At 48.9% G+C, this 21884-nt stretch overlaps 6 protein-coding genes across 6 annotated transcripts; 4 read left to right on the top strand and 2 right to left on the bottom strand.

The window, feature by feature from the left end:
- Nucleotides 1-4002: 4002 nt before the first annotated feature.
- On the bottom strand, nucleotides 4003-5235 carry LHYA1_G005297 (Uncharacterized protein; the record flags this gene model as incomplete). The annotated part of the gene is made up of 1 exon (XM_031150245.1): nucleotides 4003-5235. The coding sequence occupies one exon, from the start codon at nucleotides 5233-5235 to the stop codon at nucleotides 4003-4005; it is 1233 nt and encodes a 410-aa protein (XP_031005949.1).
- A 393-nt stretch (nucleotides 5236-5628) lies between these two features.
- On the top strand, nucleotides 5629-8032 carry LHYA1_G005296 (putative WD repeat-containing protein; the record flags this gene model as incomplete). The annotated part of the gene is made up of 4 exons (XM_031150244.1): nucleotides 5629-6657; nucleotides 6726-7335; nucleotides 7385-7665; nucleotides 7820-8032. The coding sequence occupies 4 exons, from the start codon at nucleotides 5629-5631 to the stop codon at nucleotides 8030-8032; spliced, it is 2133 nt and encodes a 710-aa protein (XP_031005948.1).
- Nucleotides 8033-8639: 607 nt separating this feature from the next.
- On the top strand, nucleotides 8640-11976 carry SPT5 (Transcription elongation factor SPT5; the record flags this gene model as incomplete). Its single annotated transcript, XM_031150243.1, has 3 exons — nucleotides 8640-8885; nucleotides 9003-11259; nucleotides 11306-11976. 3 exons carry the CDS (start codon nucleotides 8640-8642, stop codon nucleotides 11974-11976), a joined length of 3174 nt encoding a protein of 1057 aa, XP_031005951.1.
- Nucleotides 11977-12263: 287 nt separating this feature from the next.
- On the bottom strand, nucleotides 12264-13198 carry LHYA1_G005294 (uncharacterized protein; the record flags this gene model as incomplete). The annotated part of the gene is made up of 3 exons (XM_031150242.1): nucleotides 12264-12489; nucleotides 12629-12674; nucleotides 13030-13198. 3 exons carry the CDS (start codon nucleotides 13196-13198, stop codon nucleotides 12264-12266), a joined length of 441 nt encoding a protein of 146 aa, XP_031005950.1.
- A 1446-nt stretch (nucleotides 13199-14644) lies between these two features.
- LHYA1_G005293 (uncharacterized protein) lies at nucleotides 14645-16451 on the top strand (the record flags this gene model as incomplete). The annotated part of the gene is made up of 3 exons (XM_031150241.1): nucleotides 14645-14891; nucleotides 15048-16250; nucleotides 16303-16451. The coding sequence occupies 3 exons, from the start codon at nucleotides 14645-14647 to the stop codon at nucleotides 16449-16451; spliced, it is 1599 nt and encodes a 532-aa protein (XP_031005946.1).
- A 611-nt stretch (nucleotides 16452-17062) lies between these two features.
- Nucleotides 17063-18392, top strand: LHYA1_G005292 (UPF0590 protein; the record flags this gene model as incomplete). Its single annotated transcript, XM_031150240.1, has 3 exons — nucleotides 17063-17266; nucleotides 17324-17958; nucleotides 18086-18392. Coding segments are annotated over 3 exons (1146 nt in total), but the record flags the coding sequence as incomplete, so codon positions are not given.
- Nucleotides 18393-21884: the final 3492 nt, after the last annotated feature.

The raw sequence follows: 21884 nt of genomic DNA, 5'->3' as shown, positions 1-21884 counted from the left end.
TAAAGGAGCGGACCTTGTTGTTGGTAAGTCATAATCTACCCTTCTTAGCATGTCCCGAGGACCTGGTTCTCGAGAATATCCAAGAGAATCTAATGCTAACAAAAACAGATGGCGGTCAAATTCTTTTTTAAAATAGGAGAAATGCTTTTAAGAAACGAGCTTTCGAGGTAGGAATCGAACGAAGGCCCGGTTTGATAAAAATGAAGATGTGTTGTCTGCTACCCCGGTTATGAAACCTTTTCATCGTGCAACTCGCAGCGCTTGACAGCCCACCTCTCCCATCGCTTCCATTGCAGTTTTCCTACCCTGATACCATCGTCATCAAGGTCATTCCACGCATTGCCATTTCCATCGAAGCAAGCGCAGTCGGACTGCAGTCGTTGATATTGGTGTTGACTATTGACCGGGCTTTCTGGGATTGTTGAATGATAAACCATCGTAGAATCACTAATAAAGTTGTCATGAAGAGCTTGCCCAACCTCACTGCCTTCTCCGTCATTCTCACCATCGCTCTCCGAGCCAATGTCTTCAGTCTCGTCAGACTCTGTTATATCAGACTCATCGGGGTCTGAATCCTCGGATCCATTGATATCTACTCCTTCAAGCTCCATTTGACTTGCAAGTGGTGCATCGCTAGAATGATCTGTCCCAAGCCCCTCCCCTTCGTCGTCTTCCTCATTGGATTCGCTTGTATCGTTCAAATGCATATCTGAATCTGAATCGGAATCATCAAACACTGCCCCAGTAGGAAACGTATCGAAGTAGCCGATTCCTCTCAGACTAATCCACTTCAAACCTTTCAGTTCTTGTCGAATAAATCTGAGGATCCTGTCCCATCTGCTACCTTCCTTCAAATACACGTTCCGAAGACGTAAGGCCTTGAGACTGTTGCGGTGCCTACGCAAGAAGCTTGTGACCTCTTCATCATGCAGAGACCACATATGTATGCCGGCATACTTGAGTTTCTCTAATCTGACATTGTTGAACACAGCTTCTAGTGGAAGTGATACTCGGTCCCTAAATCCTATATGCAGCCCCTCGAGATTTACAGCTTGCCTGAGAACTTCTTTGCAGAGTCCGGATAGTTGGGCTCTCACTTCGGCTAAATCCATGCGGTCCACGACATGCAGCTCTAGGCATTTCAGTCGTGCAATACCAGTCGACATTGTGACCTCTGAGTCGCGTGTGAGCGACAGTGGTGTTTGGAGGATCATCAACCGGCAAGAGAATCGTTCGACCTTTGAGTTTGATTGCAACACCGCTTCCACCAACGTGTTCACCGCACGTTCGCACGCGGCTGCCCACTGCAAGCTCTCAAAGTCAGCATTGCATGAGCAAGAAATGTATTTGTGATTCAAGAACGTCTAAAGGGCCCCTCCATGGGATAGCGAGAACCCAGAGCTTGTTCGAGAAGACATTAAAACGATATATTGTATTGAGAAATTGCTTACACTGAAGTCTTCTGCATCTGGAGCATGATATCGTTTCAAAAACCTGTACCAATGTCTATCGTTCTCGTTTTCAAGCGGCATTAATCGAATTTGCTGTAAATTCTTGAAAGACTGTAGTGCAGATTTTAGCACTTCGAAATCCATATCCTCTCCGACAATCCGTCTTTGGCTCTCTGCCTTCTGTCGCAGGGAGGGAGTCAGCGATGAGTGTCTGAACAATTACAACTATCTACGAAAGTGATCGAAGGCGAAAGCTCATGGAAATGACCTTTGTTGCAAAATAAATAATAACACTTGACTTACTTCCATTTGCTTTTTAATTCGCGCTTCATGGAATCTACTTTGCTCGAGTCGGGCACGAATCTGACTCGTTACTTGCCTCGGGCGTCTCTCCTGAAGTTGCCTCTCAAGTGTCTCCGTCTCTCTTTGTTGATCGGCAAGTAGTCTTTCGAAGCCTGGTCTGCCTAGAAGCTTTTGTCAGCTGGAAAGAGGGTTGTACTATAGTTGAAATTACCCTGTAGATAAAAGCGAGGCACCATATATGAAAGTTTCAAAACGTTTTTCGCCAGAATGTTCTTCTCCGCTATACGTTGTAATCTATTAAACCCCTCAAGAGAGAAATCGACGGTAAGGCGTGCGAACTGCCGCTTGAGACCAAGTTCCCGACATTGTCTGTTGACTAGCGCCTGTGGGAGCAGCATTTAGGCAAGACCAACAGAAGAATCTGGTGATTACCTACGAAGTTTGAAAGGTTATCTGATTCATACGGCGCACCAGGTTCCACAGATGCAAAGCTTTCTAGGCTGAGATAACTTCGCGTATCAATTGTGAGGATATTCGGCTTCGGAACGAGATAGTCTAGAATTTTCTCCTTGAGTTCTGGCGGTAAGACATCCCATGAAGGGTTTCCATGGTGGAACCGATCTTTGTAAACATCATTGAATGTCTTGTTGACCGAACGATAACGCAATACATCCCGCTGCCTGTCCATTGGAATGCACGAAATGTATCGCTGGATAGGTGTCTCTTCTCCCAACTCGTCGACGGGTTTTAGGTCGTCAATACCCGTCAAATGAACGAGGATCCTATCAATCACCTCGCGCAATATCTTCTCTTGAGGCTTTTGCGTGACCGCCATACTGCAATCCATGTGGTTAGATCGTGGTGGGCCCATTGATCTAGTTCAGAACATCAAAACTAGTCCCGTTCCGCCGGATGAATAACCTCACCTGTTAACTATTGCAAAGCCTAACCAATACCTGGGACAAGCATTTCTTGATGATTTGCATAAACCCAGGATGTGGGCCAAGATGAAGGTGACAGCTTACCATGGTAAGAGTAGGCACACTCCACAAAACCCGGGTTAATGTGAGAGATTCTCTGAGCTATTTATGCGTCTAGCAATCAAAAGAAGGGAAGAAGATTAGCCTTAGGGGCGGGGCAGATATGTCCACCATTCGCTGGAACATACCCTGGCTGCAGATGGGATCCAGACAACTGGGAGAATGATCAGTCATGTGATCGTCGGGGCTTTTGATTTGCTGGTTTAGAGCCCTCGAAGTCATTCGATTCGACGGGAGAGACTTAGCAAGCATCTCGGTAGTGATGGCTGCATATTTGCCAGCAAATAATTAAGGGCGGGCCACATCCGGTGGTTGCACCGGTGGACTCGTGACGAATAGCGTACTGTATGCACATGAAAAGGAAGGAAGACTGCATGAAATAGCGGTCGCAAAAGATCCACAGCAAGCAAAACTCGATGGTGAACAGACACATTTTCAAAGAAGGCGCTGATGACAGGAGCCGCCGGCTACTGCGGTTTTTGATACTCGACATGGATGATGGTTCGCATGCTCATGGAAAAAGGAGGACTTGACTGGCTGAAAGTCAGGGCGCTTAAAACCTGCAGTAGACTGAGATGATCCTCGATAATCGCAAGGTCATCGGGAGCGGGCCGCGACGCCTGTCGACCGGTTCAATGCAATTATGCTCCCCCAACTCCCAATATTCTCCTTAAGCTCTGCGCTTCCCAAGCCCTGACTATGTGTTGTAACGCAGGAATCTTCCCCCGTCCACCCTTGTCATCTTTACTAGAATGTGCATGTGCATGTGCATATTGTGACTGACGCAACAATTTTTGCTTATCACACATCCGAATCTTTCTCCCCAATCTGCAGCCAAATATCGGTTTCTGACATGAGGATTCAATGTGGTGCTTGATCCTCCTGCATTTCAAATATTGCATTTGCATTACATTAGTCAGCGCGTGTCCATCCCTGAATTGAGCTCTTGAAGAAAAGGAAGGAAGGTTCTTGAACAATAGATAAGTTCCTGAAATCACTTCATAGGGACTTTGTCATAGGAAATGCGTTGCAAGAAGGCTCGGGGCAAGTGTTTCCAGAACTGACTTTCATCCAAAGAACGGTACTGCGAGGTCTACCTTGCAAAGACTTCACCTATGATTTCGATATGTTAAAGACCCAACCATTGATTTAGGGAGAATTTGTATTCTTTCAAACACCCCTAAACTCTCAGGAGGCGTGTCAGCATTTTAAAGCGACGAATTGCGAGCTTTCTCGGCCTGGCGTCTTCTTATTTCAGTACTGCTGATTTTCGATTCAAAACTTTCCGCTTTGCTATCTCCGTCTTCGGTCCCCTCTGCATCCAATACGTCAACTTCAAAAATATCGACAGGTTTCCAACCCCTTTCTCCCCTCTTATCGTTGACCGCTTGGCCGCCCGATCGAGTTTCCCCTGAGACAACAAGTGCGGTGACACTCTCATCTGTAATAGTAGGCCCGAAAGGATCTTGAATTTCAACACACTCGATGGTGATGGAGCTCGCATTTAGTTTGGTGTGTATCGCTCGACCATTCGGAACCGGTTCGTCGAAGGATAAAGTTTGAATTGCCTCGTCTCGAGGGGAGCGTGTAAAAGACAGAATTGAAAGCAAGAAGTCAACAACGTCATCCTGCCGTTGTATCCAGGTTTTCATATATTCCGCATATTTTTTGTTCTTCAAGAGCTCGTCCCCAGTGATGCCAACAATCAATCTTCGGCTGGTGGCCGACACTTTGTTGGCTGGTTGAAGTAGGAGGGCCGTGGCCGTAAGTAGGAGCTTATGACCAGCGTGAAGATGGTCAAATGTCCCACCAACAATCACGGCACTATGGACGTTGGACGAAGTTGGAGGTGGTCGAATAGCTTCGAGATCTCTCCGAACCATACTCACGCCCCCTCCGACGATCTCCACGTGACCTTTAACATGAGACATGGTCCTCTTTGCAAGACTTGAGTAGCTGGCAAACAGTTTCTGGCCTTCCTCTCCATCGACCGAGAAAATCAGATTCCAAGAATATCGGGTGAATGCAAAGGTGGGAAGATCAATGATGGGGCCAGCGATAAAAGGATCAAATGCATAATTGTCTGGGAACGTCTGGGATCCACTGTAGTCTAACAATAGAATTCGAGCATCAATGGAACCCGGGGACTCTGATGCAACATCAGCCCCAAGCCTCGCGCAAACACTGCTAAAGAGGCTGTAGAGCCCGGCGAGAATATGCTGGGCATCATCGTACAGTGCTGCCCTTGGAGCTTGTAGTCGATCATGGATGCTAGGACATGGCAGCACCACGAGCAATTCGGTACTGATGGAGAGAGTTTTCAGAGCTGAGATTGTAGCCGTTATTGATGGTTTATAGGCAGCGGAGAGGGAGGTTGTGCTGATAGTTGTAGGAGGAGGTGGTAAAAGAAGTAGGGACGGCAATGCCTTTGAACTTGGCATCATGAACAGGTATGAATCTGGGGGCCGGTATCCCCTCTGAAGGAGTAGTACCGAGTATGTGGCCTTGGAAGGATTGTAAATGTCTTTACACTACAGAAACCATCATTGTAGTGCAGTTGACCCGCCGAGTTGCTGAAGTAAACAAAATAGTACGGCAGTAGATTGATTGTAGCTCGTAGGTGTACTCGAGTAGCAGAGTTGTAGTTCCAGCCTCGTCCTCGTCGGCTGGCATGTGCTCGGTTAAAGGGTCACAGCAACAGCACAGCATTGGGCTGGCAGCCTGGGTAGTGCAGCGATTGTCTTTACACTGTACGCCGTACGGTAGTACAGTACCTAATTCGGTAGTAACCGCCACCAGAGGGATAGGTAGGTACGGTACGGTATCTCACGACAATGACCTTTCACTTGCATTCACACTCCAGCCATCCTGCCTCGTCGTCGTCGTCGTCGTCGCAACATAATGCCCAGCAAATGCCGGTTGGTGTTGCTTCTGGCATCCTACAAGCTGCAAATCTAGGTTCTCTTGGAGCCCCTGGGAGCAATCTCATTGACGCCCACGCCGTTTCGGGCAACACTACGACAGCTGGCACTGATAGACTCTACCCCGCGAGTGGGAACGTCAATAATACCGCTATGAATATGAACAGCTCCGAAGGCCAGTCTGCGCCCCCTTCCTCCTACGGTCTGCAGCACCCCATCTCTTCTACCAACTCGCCCTCCGCCATGAACCACGCACAACAGTTTGAGACCCCTCGTCGCCGAAACCTCGATGAGCTTCACCTGGGCTCCAACGCTACCAATATGAGTGCCCCAAGAGATCCTTTGTCGCCTAGGGATTATACACCTGCTGGTCCACGTATCGGTGTTGAACAAGCCACTCCTGGAAGTAGTCAGTATCAGGGCGGTGCGCAGCTTCCTGGGTCTCTGCAACCAGGCAGACCGGGTCCTATGTCAGCAAACTCAGGATCTACAATCCCTACGGCTTCTCAGACTTCGATTCAAGAACAGTATTCGACACCATCTCGATCTTCAACTGTAGGCTTATCGCACAATTACACACGATCTAGTCCTGCAGGCTTTGATGGCGCGGGCTATGGTTCATTTGGTGCCACAACACCAGGCGGTACCGATCAATACACGTCTCCAACAAACCAGAAGTACACCCCGCAAAATGCGCAGCGAACGGTATCCAATACTCCACTGGGTTTAGCTGATATCCGTCCTCGTGCGGACTCTGGTCTTGACGACAGCATTCCAGGAGCCAATCCCTATTCATATGACGGCGCAAATGCGGTCCCTACGAATAGTAACTACCTTGCGCCTTGGGCTATATATGCTTTTGATTGGTGCAAGTGGCCAGCTCAGGGTCATGATGCTGGAAAGGTGGCTGTGGGAAGCTACTTGGAAGATGGCCACAATTTTGTGAGTTTCCATATGCCGTAAATTCCGGATCTAGACTTGCAGATAACTAATATTTCATTCTCAAACAGATTCAGATTCTCGATTCTCAAATTACCCCTACCCCAGCCGAATCGTACACGCCGGGCTCTCCAAAGTACGGCTTAGACTTTGTAAAGATTGCTGAAGCAACACACTCTTACCCGGTAACACGTTTGCTGTGGGAACCTCCATCATCCCAGAAGCAATCGACAGATCTTTTAGCCACATCTGGAGACCATTTAAGGTTGTGGTCTTTGCCTTCCGAAACACCATCTGCTTCTCCAGGGAATTCCATTACCAGATCTTCCAACCAGGGGCGAGATCTACCAGCCAGCAAGCTTACTCCCTTAGCATTGCTGTCCAACTCGAAAACGCCCGAGCATACAGCGCCTTTGACTTCTCTTGATTGGAATACAGTTTCACCCAGTCTTATCATTACATCGAGCATCGACACGACCTGTACGATCTGGGATATACCAACGTTGACTGCAAAGACCCAATTGATTGCACACGATAAAGAGGTCTTCGATGTGAGGTTCTGTGCCAATAGTGTTGACGTTTTCGTCAGCTGTGGTGCAGATGGCAGCGTGCGTATGTTTGACTTACGGAGCTTGGAGCACAGCACCATCATATACGAACCAACAGCTAAGGATGACAAAGGTTAGTAATCAAGCGTGTCATATTATTCTCCATGCTGATCTCAATATAGATGCCAGTCCTGGCGGGGGAAGGATAAGTCCAACGCTCGCCCAGCAAACAATGTCATACGCACCTCCACTTTTGCGACTAGCTGCTTCACCACATGATACACATCTTCTGGCTACGTTCTCTCAAGATTCAAATATTATCCGGATACTAGATGTACGGCAACCAGGGCAAGCATTACTAGAGCTTCGAGGCCATTCCGCATCTGTCAATTGCATTGAGTGGTCGCCTTCTCGAAGAGGGACTCTGGCTTCGGGGGGTGACGATTCGTCGGTGCTTATCTGGGTAAGCTTATTCCCATATAACTTCACTTGAATCTTCGAGGGCGCTGGGAGTCCAAGAGCTGTTTTAGGAGTACATTCTGGCTTGTACTTAGTTTCCAGGCCCATTGGCTCTCTTCAGACAGTTTATTTTTTACCGTGCTAATTCGTTGCAATAGGACTTACTCCAACAAAGTACTGCACATGCACCACCGGGTCCAGCTATCAATGGAGCCCAAGCTGCGGACAATTCTCGTGGACCAACATCAAGCTGGCAGTGCGACTATGAAGTTGGAAACATAAGCTGGGCGCCACACAGTGGTCTGAATAATGATGGAAGCGAATGGCTTGGAGTTAGCGGGGGTAGAGGTATATGGGGCGTGAAGCTTTGATGTTCTTCGAGCAGATCATAGACCGACAGAGAGAGGAGCTTAATACTCGCATTGTGTAGCCAGGCGTTCGGGTTACGATTGGTGGCATGAAATATCCGGGCATCTGGGATTGATGGATGGATGAATGCTCATGTACTATAGGGGAAAAGCACTAGTCTTGGAAGATAGCATGAGAGGAATGAACATGTGGCATCTGTTTTAGAAAGAAAATAATATGAGAATAAGTCAAGAATACAGATGTATTAAGTCGCTCTGGAATCTACCTTAGACAGTACAGTAGGACGACACGCGAAAGTTTCGTCAGGTCTGGCATTTATCTTATTTCGGGGGCCGAAAGTCAATGGAATAATCAAGATATTTGAAATTCTCAGATTCTCATCTAGTCCGAATAGCTTTCCCGCCGATGGGGTAGATAATGGTACAGGAGAGTCTCAGATGGTTCCATTGCAGGCGGTCCACTTTTCAATGGTGCTGTAGCCGTATTAGGCTAGGCCCAACCGCTTATCCTAGCGCGAGACTAAGAGACTTAAGTTCCGTTGTTGTGGATGGGAGCTTCAAGGGAGAATATCTTTCTTTGAATTTCAGTCAACTGTTCGACAATAAAACCATGGCGAGCCCTTCCGAAGATGTATCCCCTCCTGATTCTCCTGCGTCTGACGGATCCGGCACAATGCCGTCGCCCGGACGTGTAGACGGCTCACCAGCGATTGCTAGGAGACAGAGCGAAGATCGACTTGATGCTGGAAATGATGATGAAGATGAGGATCCCGAGGAGGAAGGCGAGGAAACCGCGCCTCGAGAAGATGATGACGACGAAGAAGATGAAGAAGACGATGATGAAGAAGAGATTACAGTACGCATTTGATTCCTTCCGATCGGAACCCATCAACAGGACTTGAGCTTGGGCTGCTGCTTTGGAACCTACTCCCGGCGCGCGAATGCCTCCAGGCATCAGTGCTAACTTTCACAGGGTCATCGAAGAAAGCGCCGGCGCGAGCGACGTAATCAGTTCCTCGACGTGGAAGCTGAGGTTGATGAAGATGAAGATGAAAATGAGGATGACGAAGACGAGCTTAATGAACTTAAAGACAACTTCATTGCCGATACACATCCCGACGATTTGGCAGACCTGCCAGTGGGCGGCGAGACAGATGATCGAAGACACAGGGAGTTGGATAGGAGACGTGAGATGGAAGCAAGCCTAGATGCTGAGAAGCAAGCCGAAATCCTGCGACAGCGATACGCCAAGATCCGAACCGGAAGAGCTCTGGGAGATTCTGCGGTGGTACCAAAACGACTCTTACTTCCCAGTGTGGATGATCCAAGCATTTGGGCTGTTAGGTGTAAGGAAGGCAAGGAGAGAGAGGCCGTTTTCGCGATCATGAAGCGCATCGAGGAGAGGATGGGGACTAAAGAAGAATTGGCAATCACATCTGCCTTCGAACGAGGCGGAACTCATTCAACAATGAAGGGATTCATCTATGTAGAGGCGCAGCGCCAAGCGGATATCATGGTTGCCCTGACTGACCTGATGAATGTATACCCTCGAACGAAGATGATGCTTGTCGAGATCAAGGAGATGCCGGACCTTCTTCGTGTCACAAAAACCCCAGCATTGGAACCAGGAGCGTACGTGCGACTGAAGAGGCCTCCAAAGTACGCCGGGGATCTCGCCCAAGTTATTGATGTCACAGATACGGGCCTTGAATTACGGGTTAGATTTGTGCCTCGGCTTGATTACGGTCTACATGAGGACGTAAATGCACCTACGGATGCGTTTGGTGCGAAGCGAAAACGACCAGTAGCCGGCCCTCGACCGCCCCAGCGATTGTTCAGCGAAGTTGAAGCCAGAAAAAGACATAGCAAGTTGTTAGGCGGTGGGACTGCAGGTGCCAAGTCATGGAACTATGCGGGGGATGAATACGTCAACGGTTACTGCGAAAAGGAGGTAAAACTCCAAACCCTCATTGTCAAAGATGTCAATCCGACATTGGAAGAGGTAACGAGATTCGCGTCTGGTGCGGAAGACGGCACCGAAAATTTGGATCTCAATGCTCTGGCTGCCAGTCTGAAGGCTAGCACTGCAAATGCGTCATATTTGCCCGGCGATATTATTGAAGTTTATGAGGGCGAACAGAAAGGTGTCATAGGGAAGGCAATCTCTGTACAAGCTGATATCGTTACAATGGCAGTCTCAGAGGGCGATTTGAAGGGCCAGACAATTGAAGTACCTGTAAAAGGACTCCGAAAGAGGTTTAGGAATGGTGACCACGTCAAAGTCATTGGCGGCAGTCGGTTCAGAGACGAAGTTGGAATGGTTGTCAAAATTAGCGAGGACAGGGTTACTCTCTTGAGTGATCATGGAAATACCGAGATTACAGTATTCAGCAAGGATCTTCGAGAAGCCAGTGATTCTGGCGGTAGTGGAACACTTGGGAAATTTGAGCTCTGGGATCTGGTCCAACTTGATCCATCAACAGTTGCTTGTATTGTCAAGGTGGACCGAGAATCGCTCGTAGTCCTAGACCAGAACAACCAAACTCGGACCGTGATGCCATCTCAGATCTCTAATAAGCTCGAAAAGCGGAGACATGCAGTTGCTACCGATCGCAATGGCAATGAAATTCGCCTCGACGAAACGGTTAAAGAGAACGGCGGCGAAGCCAGATCTGGCAAGATCATTCACATCCACCGAGCTTACCTCTTTTTACGAAACCCATCGCAGAATGAAAATGCTGGCGTATTCGTCACTCGCACGACTGCTGTCTCCAGTGTCGCCGCAAAGGGTGCTGTCACAGCTTCCACCGGTCCTGATCTTACCTCGATGAATCCGGCAATGAAGCGAAACCCAGCCACCGGTGGTGATATGGCTCCACCGAAAAGCTTTGGTCGAGATCGGTCTATTGGTCAGACAGTCACCATCCGAAAAGGACCTTATAAAGGTCTGCTTGGAATTGTGAAAGAGGCTACTGATAGCAACGCTCGAGTTGAACTGCACACGAAGAACAAGACTGTAAATGTTTCAAAGGATGATCTGGCATTCAAGGACAAACTTACAGGCCAAGAGTTCAATCCCAACTCAAGAGGTGGATTTGGTGGTGGCAGAGGGGGTGCCACACCAAGAGGACGGGGTGGACTCGGGTCAGCTACTCCAGGTGGTTGGGACGGCGGACGCACCCCAGGAGCAGCCGGTGGAGTCGAGCGAACCCCAGCATGGGGTGCAAGAAGTAAGTTCTCTATACCATCATTGCATCTTCCTACTAATAAACAAAGCACCCGCGGTTGCGAATGGAGGACGAACACCAGCCTGGAAATCATCTGGTGACAATGCAGGGGGTCGAACTCCTGGCTGGGCTGATGGCTCTCGCACCGTCAATCCTTACGATGGTAGCCGAACATCGTATGGAGGCGGCAACCGGACACCCGCTTGGTCATCAGGGGCCAAGACTCCAGCATACGGGATGTCAGATGCTTTTGCGGCAGGCTCAAAAACACCTGGCTACAGCGGCGGTGGCAACGATACCTGGGGTTCCAAAACACCCGCTTATCAGCAGCCAGCATCAAACGACAATTGGGGCTCTAACCAGCAGCAATCTAACAATGGCTGGGGCGCTAATTCATACGACGCGCCGACTCCTGGTGTTAACATGTCCGCGCCTACTCCTGCGGCAATGAACGCACCTACACCAGGCGCCTACTCTGCTCCTACACCAGCACCGTACAACGCGCCTACTCCTGCTGCAGCACCCACTCCTGCTCCTGGCTGGGGAGGCGGTGGCGGAGGTGGATGGGGAGCACCAACGCCACAAGCTATGGATGCTCCTACTCCTGGCGCTCAGCAAGGTTACTATGCCGCGCCTACGCCAGGAGCGTACGGAGCAATGCCCGAGACACCAGCTGCGAACTGGCAAGATGATAATCAACCGAGGTATACGGATAACTGAGCGTAATATGATATTGCATGGAGGGTGGATTGGTTCTGGACGAGGATTGGACGGGGGGCACTTTTCTTCGTTGTTCTAGTACGATAGCGGATTGGCATACATTTATTTCCGAGCTGAAATATGTGCAAAAGTGGCATTGCATGGAAGGACGGCCTGATTTTCACCGGGTGTTATGGAGGGGAACTTTTCTTCTTCATTGTCTTAAAAGGAAGAGCAAAATACCATCACAGGATACCATATTGAAATGGATAGATTCGTCCCTCAAAACCTTTTTTTGTATTCTAATTTCATTTCATTCTCCCACCCCACCCCTCAAGATTAACAACCACAGGACTCCCTCCACTCCGCGTAATGATCCAGACGACCTCCTCATCGCCCTCGTTCGCTTCTTGGTGCTCGGTCCAGGCTGGAATCAGGGCGAAGTCGCCGGGGCTGAGCTCTTGGCGGGTCTTGCCGTCGTTGGATATTATGGTGCCGTGGCCGGATTTGGCGAAGATTATTGTGTCTTGTTCGCTGTGGAGGGTTAGTTGTATGGGTGGGGGTGGCTGAATGGGTGGATGGGGTGGAAAAGGGGGAGAGGATGGAGGAGATGGAGGCGGGTAGGTAGGTAGGTGTGACAGGTATCATTTGATGGATTGAGACTGAGACTGACCCGTGATGGTGGACTGCGGAGGATGTATGCGGTTTTGCTATCATTACTATGGTGTATGTAAGTTTGTGGTAAGGGGAGGGGATAGTGGGGTAGGTAGAAGAGCAGAGATAGGAGATGGGTGGTATGGTGTTGTGTGAGATATAGAACTGGGGACTGATTGAGTGGATATTGGAATTCAAAAACTGGGTTGAAGCATTTACTTGTACATAGGAGAAGAATTCAAACTTGTTGTTACCCTTGACGCTGCAACAAAATTCGGGTGCGTGCTTTAAAGCAGGTGGGCTGAGCAGCATTTGCCGAACACGGTACAGTGGTAGCAAGGCTTGCACTTGCTTCAGGAAGTTACAACTAAGTCTTACAGAGCTTATATTGCATGAAAATCAGACGGCACGGCAACTCACCTGACGCGCAAATCTTGTCAGACTTGCCTATGATGGCTCCTTGTCTGATCATGCCTTCTGTTTGACCCGTCGCCTCATCTAGGGCTGTGGTCTTTGTAACGTGGACAGAATGTGGCATGACGATGGGGATGAGGTCCTTGATGATGGGGAAGAGGGAAGACATACGCATGGATGCACGTTTGGATGGCAATATAGGGGGAACTGTTGAGCAACGTCGGGACTGGATTTAGAAGTTGTGAGGAGAGTATAGAGTATGACACGGCTACCAGTATGAGAGTGAGAGTGAGAGTTACCTTACGAGTAGAGGACTTGACTGAGAACCCCGCACAGCACTGCAACTCCCGTCACAGCTGCGATGCTACCGTAGGTCACTTGACCGAGAGGTATAAGTAGAGATGAGGATGGATCAATAGGGAATTCCCAGACCCATGGAACTGGGAACTCGTCTGCTTTGGAATCACCAAGCCAGTACACGCCCTTTTGCTTTTGCCTGCCTGCTACATGGAGGAGCTCGAGGATTCGCATCCATGCTATACTCGGTACAATCGCTCCCATGCCAAAAGCCACGAGGCTGCCATGACCTGTCCCTTGTCCGTGCTTTCTGGGCTTTGGCCGGCGCCGGCATACACGGAACTGTGCTTCCAGGCGCCCTACTCTACAGGCCATGTATGCTGGGCGGCCTGTGCTTTTTTCTCAGTCCATCTCCACCTCCACCTTTGAGGACTTTGACTTTCCTCGTACTGTACGTGCCGTGCAGGGCCTTTTGCAGTCTGCACGATAAATATCTGCACTCTGTCTCAACTTAGTACTGGCACCTTCCTAGAACGAGCCCTTAATCCTACATCCAGCTTTGGGATTATCGCATCGCCAATCGAGGTTTGGGCGACATCCACCATCTAGATCACTTGGACTGTCAGACACCACTAGCCACTAGGTAGGTAGGTAGGTAGGTAGGTAGGTAGGTAGGCGGTCTGTACTAAGATAGAAGTACTATTATTATTACTACTATTATTATTATCATTATTCCATTATTGTGCTGTACGAGTCAGACTATGTAACACATCTGGGTCCTTTCTGCCCAAGCCAGATACCTAATCCTCAGATAGTATATCAATCCGCCGTCTCCTATACCCGTACTAAACTCAATCCTAACCTCCCCTCCCCATCCCCTAGTGTAGCCGATCAAGTGCCGCGACGCATTGCATTAATCACCACTGTCTCGATCAGGAAGCTCACCAAACTTTCTCCATCGTTAATTAATATCGTACACCAATTTTGCTTTCCCTTCCCTTCCCCGCCAAGTCTGCGTACATAGCCAGTACGACTTGGTAACCGTGCTTTCCCGATTCTATTCTGCTCTGCTTGTGGCGTTCCGCATTGCCCCAGCTTGGCCTTTAAAAAGATATCCGTGCGTCCGTCCCCCATGTATGTCGGAGAAAAAGGTCGATCAAGTCACATCTGTTGAAAAACTTAGCTGATCCTTCCTTACCTTCCAATTTGAGGAAAATAAGGACACTCAAAATCTTTTACAGGAGAAGTATACGAGAAGGAGGGCATACAAAGAAAGGACTTCTGCTCGTCCTCTGCCCTAGTCACGAGCAACACTAAAAGCAATATGGACCCCACCGGAAGTTCGACGTCGTGTGAGGGAAACATCCCCACCCTGGATATTCCCATGGACAACAATCATACCTACCTCCATGGACGGCTTGACCCCGGCCGCGATGAGAGTCTGTGGGGATTGGAATCTGTAGAGGCAAGGGAGCCCGAGAGGGAGCTTCCTAGAGTAGACGACAACTCCCTCCTCTCGACCCAAAATGGAAAGTTAAGCCGTGAAACTATTCAGTTATGTCCTTTAATAGGTATGTCCGACTTGATAGCTTGCCCTGAAACCAAACCCGACTTGGACTTTGCTTTATTGCCATAGTAATGAAGCTGTCAAGACGTCATCTTTCAATCTATCTCCCCCTTCAGGTTCACTGTAAACTTCATGGCTGATCATATTACCTCTTATCTAGATGCACCTCTTCCCGCAAAGCCCCATCAGAGCTACCTGGTAGCTCTCCCTTCCGAGCTTATTGATCACATCCTAGGCTTCCTGGATCCTACCGAGCTCGCCATCATATCCTCAGTTTGCCACATTTTATATGCCCACGCTAAATCCGACATCAATTGGTACCGTCACGTCCAGGAGAATGTTCCTGGAGTCCAAATTACGTCGCCATCTCCGTGTAAGAGCTACCGAGATCTTTACGTGTCCCATGATCCATATTGGTTCTTATCAAAGTACAAGATATGGTTCTGTGATTACTTTCTCACGGGTAAGATCATTATCGCTCGCTATGATCCTCGCCGTGGATGCTTGGAAGGATATCGATTGCTTGCGGAACGACCTGCTCCAGCCTTTGAGCCATGGGAGGCAGATGATGAGGTCCTTATCCACTCTTTCACCCCAAAGTGCCGTCTACATCTAGACCATCCAGTGGTTCACCTCGATGCCAGGTCCTCGGCATCTCAGATTTCATCAAAATCCAGATCAGTTCATTCTTCCAACGTCGAGATAACGATGCAGAGCAACGAAAGAAATGGTGTATTCTCAAATTTCTTACTGACTCGAGCTGTACAAGTGCGTCCAAACATGCAACTCTGGCCTCCACCGAACATCCCAGCTCGTCAGCGTGTACGGACTGCAAGCCAAGAAGCCTTTGTTGGCTCTGGACACAAACCGCAGAAGCGTTCCCAAGTGTCGACCCAGGCATTCCGAATCAGACGATGGATGGAAATGACCAGCCAAAATGGTCCTGGCGTTCACCTTGGTGAAGAAGTCTATACATATGCCACCCTGGATCCAAAGGTCTATACTCCCACAGAAGAGAAGCCATACAGAGGCATATGGGTGGGTGATTTCAGTGGTCACGGGTGCGAATTCTTGCTCATCAACCAGCCCGATGACGAGCCTTTTGACGAAGCATCCGTCGTGCAGGCCGAAGACGAGACTGTGGAAGAATGGGAAGCAAGAAAGGTAGAAGAAAGGATCTACCGAGGAAGCCTAGAAGCTATCAAATTAACCGGAGACCCGAATGTGCCGCGAGGAGAATACACATTCATCTCCGATGATATCGGGAAGGATGGATTCATTCGTACAGCAACAGAGGCGAGGTTCAATGGTGCTAGGATCGTGAAGAGTAGAGGGCATGTTGCAGCAAGGATGTTTCGAGATGGTGAGTTCTTTACATCATTCCTTGACTTCCACCATCGCTGACAGATGTTTAGACAAATACATCGAGAGTCAGCTGATCATGATTTCACATAATCGACTGGCTCAGTATTGGGTAGAATTTGGACATATCAGCTTCTTCGAACGAGTCGACATAGACCAGTTCCTCTCGCCATCCAACAATCCTGTCAACGAGACATCCTAAGCATGTCGCTTAATCGGCATTGCCATTTTACCCCTGAACGGGATGAGGTTTGTTTTCTGTAAATATCTTTAGAAACAATGATTTAATCTGCAAGAAGTATGTAGTCGTTGAATATAATATTAATTAGAAAATAATAATTAGCAACAAGCGAAGTTCTGTAGAGGCTTGGGACATGGTCTCGTGAACAACCAGCTTACTTGTTTAATTGAGAAAGGCGATAGAAAGGGCAGTCAATTTATGGCAATTAATTAGGAGCACGTAAAACATATGTCTGTCTTTTGTGCAGTCGGTGTCCCTCGCAAACATCTTCTAGCTAGCACATGCTATAGTCACCGGAGCACCCTTCTACCTGACTACGTCACCGTAAATATTCTCTGCGAAAGGGCACCAGGGGCAAGCCCAAGCAACAAATATTTGCGCAACGCTGTCATTACAGCGCAACAACGTTTTACACCATCCTCACTGCGTTGTAAATCCAACATTATCAGCATCCTTGTAGCACAAGTCAATTGCCTGTTTCTGGAGCATAAAGATAAAGATACCTTACTGTACAGTATAGCAATCGGCACATCCACTTGACGCCTCTTGACTAACCCCGCCTCCCTCAACAGAATACCCAACCCAAATACGAACAGACACATACTACGCATCAAGAGCATTGGAAGATAGAAAACATGGCACACAATTATATCCTGCAGGTGACGGCAGGCTCTGAATATGACATCACCAAACACCAGATTGTGCCCGTCAACAATCCCAAGCCCATCACCATATCCTCAGAGCTTATGGATGTTGATCTCAACGTGCGAGTCCAAGTATGGCCCCTTCTACTGGCCCTATAATATAATACACTCACTTACATCTATTGCCAGGAATACAGAGGCCTCCCCCGTTCTTCCCCTCAAACGAGCCCCTACTTCTCCCTTCCAGAGCACACGAAAGACCAATACAGCATAACCTTCAAATTCACCCCCAAGACCTCCATATCAGCAGATGACTTGGTATTCGGCAATGATTTCGACCACCCGATCCGTGACCGCTTGCCGCCTGGATTCGGTACAGCCCTCCGGATCGTGAGATGGGCCGTCGATCCTGGGCTGGATGGGGATGTGTATGCGGAGAAGCCGTATTTGTATGGGCCTGCTGCTAGCAGTGTGAACACACTGCATGTTGGTTCCATGGCGGAGAACCAGGATGCAGAGGCGGGATTGGTGTTTGAGGAGGGTGGTGATGCGGAGGGATTGGAGCATCGCCAGGAGAGCGGCATTCCTGATGATACGGCGGCGCGCAAGAAGTACTTTTTGAACGAGGAGAATAGGAAGGCGTGGGAATGGGAGGCGGGTAGGACGTATGGATGTGATTTCTTCAATCCTTATTTGGATTTCAATGGTATTTTCCCTTCCCCCAGCATCATTGCCCCTAAACTAATGGCCTTCATAGAGTTCGCCCTCAACCTTCCTGGCTTCAAACTTCGTATTATGAAATACTGGGATGGTCAAGGTCTAAGGTTAGTCGCCTTCCCTCTCCTTTTACCCTCGTTTACCTAAGCGACTACCCCCCTACCCCCTTCTTTCATTCCCTATCTCTGTAATGGAGCGAAAACCAACCGTTTGTTTTTACGTGCGTTGCAACAGGAAACAACAGAAGCGCTCACATACGCTCAGATATGTGCTCAAGAACCGCAAGACCGACACCGTGCTCTTTGTCGTACTCTTCACGCTGTATTTGAAGGAAGATGTGCTTGAGGATGGCACTTTGAAGGATGGTGTTGAGGGTGGCAAGCCGCTGCATCTTATGAGTGGTGCTGATCGGGAACGGTATGAGAAGGCGAAGACTGGTGGAGATGAGGGGGAGGAAGAGGGAGAGGATGAATTCGAACTTGCGAAGCAGAATAGGCCGTCGAATGGAGTTGTAGATACGGATGATGATGATGTTGATTGATGCGATGGTGGTTTATGGGGATGTGTACGATGATGAGATGATATATGACCGGGTTGGTAACAGTAGGAGTTCTCAAGAAGCGAGGGATTGTAGAATATGGAAATACCCCACCGCTCGAGGTAGAGCGGTAGATGAACATACGTTAGATCAGAGGGTGTTGAATACCACTGTCTATTCACCGTATTCATGGACTCCCTAGTAGGAAAACTCATATCTGCGCTTAGCAACCAGATACTGTGGCAACTACCTACCTTAGTCCTCTATGTCCTCTTTCGTACAGTAGTAGGTATAGTAGCCTTTCCGAAGCTAGCTTTCACGGTACCCAAGTGACCGGGAGCTGGATGGATTAGTTCTTCCGAAGACGTACGAAGAAGTGGCCATGGGCATAGACGTTCAAATGCGCTTGCTTATTCACTAGGTATTTAACGAATGAAGGAAATTCAACAACGGCAGCAAGATTACCATGACAGCAGATTTTGTTAAGAATAAGCAACTGAATGCGTGTCGAAGGTATGTATACACAGATATAGTGTGTGATATATCGGCAATCAAGTGCTAAGTGCTAGCCTTGGAGCCCGAATTCTCTTGTTGCAGACTGGGCAGATTTTCGGTTTGTGGTGGGAATGGAATATGTGTAGATGTTCGTTGTTTAAATACCTAGGGTACTTTAGGTAGAGAGAAGACAACAACGGAAATTCAAGGTAGCGAAGATCTTGATCTAATAACTTTTGAGCCTAAGATGACACTTTCCAGACCTCCATCCCATTTCCCACAACTATCACCTTATTGCCCTCGCCCCTCTCCCCACCTCTCAAAAACGCCACATCTCCTACATCAGCGACGGACGTGAAGACATCGCCTTTCTCCTTAATCTCCACCGCACCATCGCCGTCTGGAATATGAATCACCCACTCCTTAACTCTCTGATCATTGCCCGAGCTCACCACACTCAGCATTTTATGTTTAGACTGGGGCACGAAAGTAAGACCGGTGATGGCAGCCGCGTGCGCGCAGCGGAGTATAAAAGTTCGGGATGAGTTGCTGTTGCGAGAGAAGAGCGTGAATGCTAGCGCGTTGTCGTCACCGCCTGTTGCGACAAGCATATCTCCATTCGAACCTAGAGAGGAAACATCGAGTGCCTTGACGGCATTTTGGTGCACTCTCTTGTTCTCTAGCACTGTAAGCGCCGTCGCTGTCGTAGTAAACTCGCTCTCCCAAAGCGTGAGATATCCATCCGTCGCTGCAGTGAGCAACCTGACCCGCCTGTCCCCGACCTCCACATGTCTAATCTGTGTGAGGCAGGAACTCGTATACCTGCCCCTAGCCCGCAGCTCAAACCCAGTCGTCTTCGCATACGCGTAAATTTTGATTGTGGAATCCGAATACGCCACGCTGATAAGCAGTGTTCCGGAAGACAGCGACGAGACGTCGAAACACATGATCCGCAGGTCTTTCTCAGCGCTCTGTTCAGGGCAGCTGGCTTCGCAGATGATGCCAATCCCGATGCCGGGGGATGGGATGGACGTTATGGCCCAGATGAAGAATTCTTCGTTGCCACCGCTAGAGAGGAGGTAGGAAGCACCGTGCCATTGCATGTGCTGGATACCGGCGGTGTGTTTTTGCGTTACGGAGAGACAGTTGAAGCGGTTCTCTAGTTGCGAGGAGCTGTCCGAGTATTGCCAGATTCGGAGAGCTGTGTCTTCTGCTCCGGTGGCGAAGAAGTTGCCATCTGGAGATACGGCACAGGCTTTTATTTCGCGCCCGTGGCCGCCACGCTTGATGGCTTTGTGAGATGATGTGGACGATTGTGAGTGCATGTAGAATTTGGAAGCTTTCGTGTAGATGAAGTGCCCGAGGGGGGAGTAGGCATAGCTTCTGTGCGCGCCACCGCACTCGACGCTGCTGATTTCATGCTGCAGGGTCTCGTTCCATACGATGAAGCTTTTGCTGCGGAAGCCGGAGAGAATTAATTCTCCACCTGGACTGGTAAACCATGCACCTTCGATGTTGGGGCCTAAGGGTGGTGTTCCGTGGTGGATGGGTTGGATTTGGTTGTCGTTGAGAGTGGTGAAGATGGAATAGCGTCCGTCTCGGCCGGTGGTTAGGAAGTACGTCTTTTCCTCAGGTTGGTTTGCAGGGAGTGGGATAATGGCGGTGATGGCATCTCCTGCAGTACATTCCTCTTCAATCCAAACACTCAATGGGCTGTACAACTGTTCAGGATCGTAGATGGCAAGTGAACCATTCCTTGAACCCAGTACCAACAGTTCATTACTCATACCGGCACTGGTAACAACGAATTTCTCAGGCAGAGTACACAATCTTCGATTTCGAAACCCAGCATAGCCGCGGCCGTTTGTCTCAACTGTAAATAGAGTAGCAGTGCCGGATGCAAGAGTAGTGACTAGCAACGCATTACTACGCCGGCCGACAATCTTGAACATATCGGCGACCTTGCTCTCCATACTTCCCACCTCCTCAAGACTCGACCCTAGGCAGTAGGAATATATTTTCCCATTTGCACCAGCTAGGAGAACCAGGCCAAGCTCTGGGAACCCTTCGACAACGGAGTAAGACTTCAGGTCTTTGTTGCCCGGTTCTGGGAATTTCAGTTCTTTCCACATGAGAGAAGTGTCAATTTGGCCAAGTAACACTCGTCCAAAGGTGGTGGTAGCGATGAAACTGTCGTCTGAGACAAAAGCGTACCGGTTGAGAGCATCTTTCGGTAGCCTTTTAGGCTTCTTTATCTTGGCTGCTTTGCCATTTGTGGATGTTGCAGGTACAGGTTCTTCCTGGATTGATGCTACCAGTATATCGGAGGTGTTGAAATCGGTTGTAGGAGAGCTTGAGAGGAGAGAGGTGTAGACATCGTCGAGGTCCCACTCTTTTGATGAAGAGGTGGTATCAATCTCGTGAGGGCTCTTCAGGGTCGTGTTGTTGCCTGTCGGCTTTACGTTGTACAGTGATATTTTCCCATCGGCGCCTCCTGTCACTAAAGTATAATCTGTATCCGGATCTTCTGGGGGAAGTAGATCTGTTGACCATATGTGCTTCCCTCCGTGGAATGCGAATGTATTGACCTGGCGAAGGCGACCCTCATATCTTGAAATAGCCCTTGAATACACGGGCTTTGTTTTCTGGTTGCCAGTATCTTTAGACTCGGAGAGGTTGTGTGGTGCACCAAATTCCAACCCCCACTGCTGTGCAGTTGAGTCTTCTCCAAAGGACAGGATATTGACGATTGAAAAATCATCGTACGAGCTTGATCTTTGGACCAAGAACTTAACACGCCATATCCTTGAAGAATGGCCCATTATGCTGGCCACACATCTTTCTTGAGATATAACGCTAGGCTTTTGGTCTTCGTTCTTCCCAAATCCGGTTTCTCGAGGTAGATTTATGATGTTCAATTCGGTATTGATTGTCAATGACTCCGAGAGATCCCAAATACGTATTGTTCGGTCGTCGCTGCAACTTGCAAGTAATCGCGTG

The sequence above is a fragment of the Lachnellula hyalina genome (genome assembly GCF_007821495.1).
Source record: "Lachnellula hyalina strain CBS 185.66 chromosome Unknown contig00054, whole genome shotgun sequence".
NCBI classification, from domain to species: domain Eukaryota; kingdom Fungi; phylum Ascomycota; class Leotiomycetes; order Helotiales; family Lachnaceae; genus Lachnellula; species Lachnellula hyalina.
This window is presented reverse-complemented; position numbering and strand designations above follow the sequence as displayed.